Source organism: Anopheles aquasalis, chromosome 3 (assembly GCF_943734665.1).
Source record: "Anopheles aquasalis chromosome 3, idAnoAquaMG_Q_19, whole genome shotgun sequence".
Classification (NCBI taxonomy): domain Eukaryota; kingdom Metazoa; phylum Arthropoda; class Insecta; order Diptera; family Culicidae; genus Anopheles; species Anopheles aquasalis.
The window spans coordinates 17,347,501-17,350,000 of NC_064878.1; the positions used below are offsets into that span (position 1 = coordinate 17,347,501).

Consider the following 2,500-nt stretch of genomic DNA (forward strand, 5'->3'; position numbering starts at 1 on the left):
CCAGACACCTACTTTGACTAACTACGAACGAAACGAAAGATGCGAAGAATGAATGTGCTTGTCTCCGGGGAGGCTTGGCTGAGGTCATCTATCATCCACAGAAGAGAGAAAAAAAAAACTCCCCGCGTATCCGACGAGACGCTCTTTCGGGTCGATGTCATTGGCCGAGGCGGGTTACTTTTTTTTTTGTTTTTTACCGTGATCCGTGAGTCATATCGTCTTTCCTAACGCGCGGAGATGAGCGGCCTCCGGATGGATGGGGTGCGCGTGGCCGAGAGCTGGGCAAATCTCACCGACGTTCTTCAAACGCCGCACCGTAGCATAATGCCATGCGATGGAATGACGCGCGTGTGTGTTGAACCTTTTCTTTTTGAGGGTTTTTTTTTGGGTATTTGGGTCGATCGCGTCAATACGTGTTTAACCGCTGCCACTCCATGCGCGACACTGGTGGTGGGCGACACCATGTCTGGGTTGATTGTGCGCTGTGGTGGTGGTGATGATGAGCACATCTTCGGCCGACGGGCAAGTTGATTGATGATTGATTTTCATGAGCAATTTCAGACAACCAATGGTGTGTCGCATCAACACCATTTTGTAGTTTAGTGGGTTGTACATATTGGACCCCTAACATGGGGGGGATCTGATGGTTGGCTAATAAGTTCGAGGTCAAACAGAAAGCGAATTCTTCGTTAATTTTTGGAGGAAGGGCGCACACAACTGCCCCTTAAATGGAAGTCAAGCATGAGTGCAAAAATATGCCGGCTTACATTCACAAATAAAGTGTTCACAAGAAACTTAAAATTTTGCTGCTCGATAGATTTGCTATCATTCGTTCCACATATTCATTCCCAATTCTGTTCAATAGCAAACCAATTTAAAAGATGATTCTCCGGCTTAGCAGGCTAAAAATCCAGATGGTTCAATAAGGCGGCTACTTACTGTGCGATGCAAGCCACTCATTGTAGTCCAGGCCGGCGGGCAGATCGACTAGTAACCGCAGATCGGCATCCGGTAGCTTCCGTTCTAACAGTCCCTCTTCAAGGTAAAGCTTTGTGTCGCCCTGGTTTGAATCGCCGTCTCGTTCCTTGCGCCGGGCCTTTCTGTAATTGGACGAAAGAAAACAAAAAACACAAATCAGATGATGGTAAAGATTGAATTGTATCGTGGCATACTAAAAAGGAAACTAACACGCGACCGCTAACACTTAATTTTAAAAGAAGGCTCTTGTCGACACACGGGGGGTGGCCTGCTTTGATCTCGATTGTTGCACAATTGGCTAATGAACGCCGGTAGATCCAAGATCCAAGTAAATCATCCTGTATCCACAATGGACTGCTGGCGCAACTGCTGCCCACTACACTAGGGTCGCCTCCAATCAGACACACTACTAACTAACTAGCTGCCTGCGGTGTTGCTTAATTATGCTCCCCCGTTTTTTTTTCGTTCTCATCGTGGCTTGTCGGCCACACAGTATGCTGTGTGTTTAAGAAATTGAAAGTTGCGCCAAAACTGTGCGCTACATATTTCACCACGAAATGCCTCCCCGCCCGGCAGCAAGATAGTGAGAGTGCCAGAGCGCGATCGATCGTCAAAGCGCCCAGCTGATCGAATGGTTTTAAGTGTGTGCGCTTCAGGATCGTAAATTATCATGTTCTCGCGAGCGATAGAAGGAGATACATGAGATGAGGGAGCGAGCGCCATTAGCAGCAGCAGCAGCAGCATAGAGTCCTGTGTTCCCGTGATGAAGTAACAAGAAGGCGGAAGTTGCGTACCTCGCGAATCGAGCTAAAGGGAAAGCGGGAAGGAGTGAAAGGTATGCTTTTGTGCTGCAATGAGCTGTGAATGGATGTTCCACCACAATTTTTGGGGGAGAGAGAGTTTTCTCTGATGGTTCTGAGCAACGCAATCACTTTTGATCTAACCGTAGTACCCGTGGTCCAGATGCCAGATGGAGATGTTCCTCCCTTTCGTTTCCAGTATATTTAGGTCACCGTTTCGTCAGCGAACGCTATGGATAAGAGCCGGGCTCCGGCCGGGAGTAGATGCAACGTGACGCAATACGTGAAGATTATTAGGTAAGGGTAAGAAATGCTGAGGCAATCTGCTCCCCTTCTGCTTATCACCGTTCCCCAATACCGCAATTCATTTATCTTTTAGATCACATTAGAGCGAACTGGCCGAAGCGTTTGTGAGAGGGATCGTACAGGCTACCCCTATCCGGATCATCATCACGGACTGATTCGGTGACTCATTCAATACAATACGGTCACCACAACGGGGCATGCATATCCGGGTGTGTTGGCGACGCTTTCGGTAAGCCGCGCGTGCAAATTATGATTTCGAACGCCACGGAAACGCACATTCACATTAGTTACGGCACCTTACGACCGCACCAACCCCGCCGGTTTTTATAGGCGTCTCCAAGGCCTGGCCGATACGATTAGCAGCGTCGTGAACCCCGCCGGTTCACACTTAAAAATGGAACTGAAACGCACTGAAA

The 2,500-nt window shown here is 48.5% G+C and overlaps 1 protein-coding gene across 10 annotated transcripts in view; it reads right to left on the bottom strand.

Moving 5' to 3' along the window:
* LOC126577968 (MOB kinase activator-like 2) overlaps positions 1 to 2,500 on the bottom strand; it is a 92,203-nt gene that overhangs the window by 7,101 nt on the left and 82,602 nt on the right. For all 10 annotated transcript variants that reach the window (XM_050240068.1, XM_050240070.1, XM_050240069.1 and 7 more), the window contains one exon: positions 940 to 1,100. In XM_050240068.1, the coding sequence (XP_050096025.1) occupies positions 940 to 1,100 (161 nt within the window). The remainder of the gene's footprint in view (positions 1 to 939; positions 1,101 to 2,500) is intronic.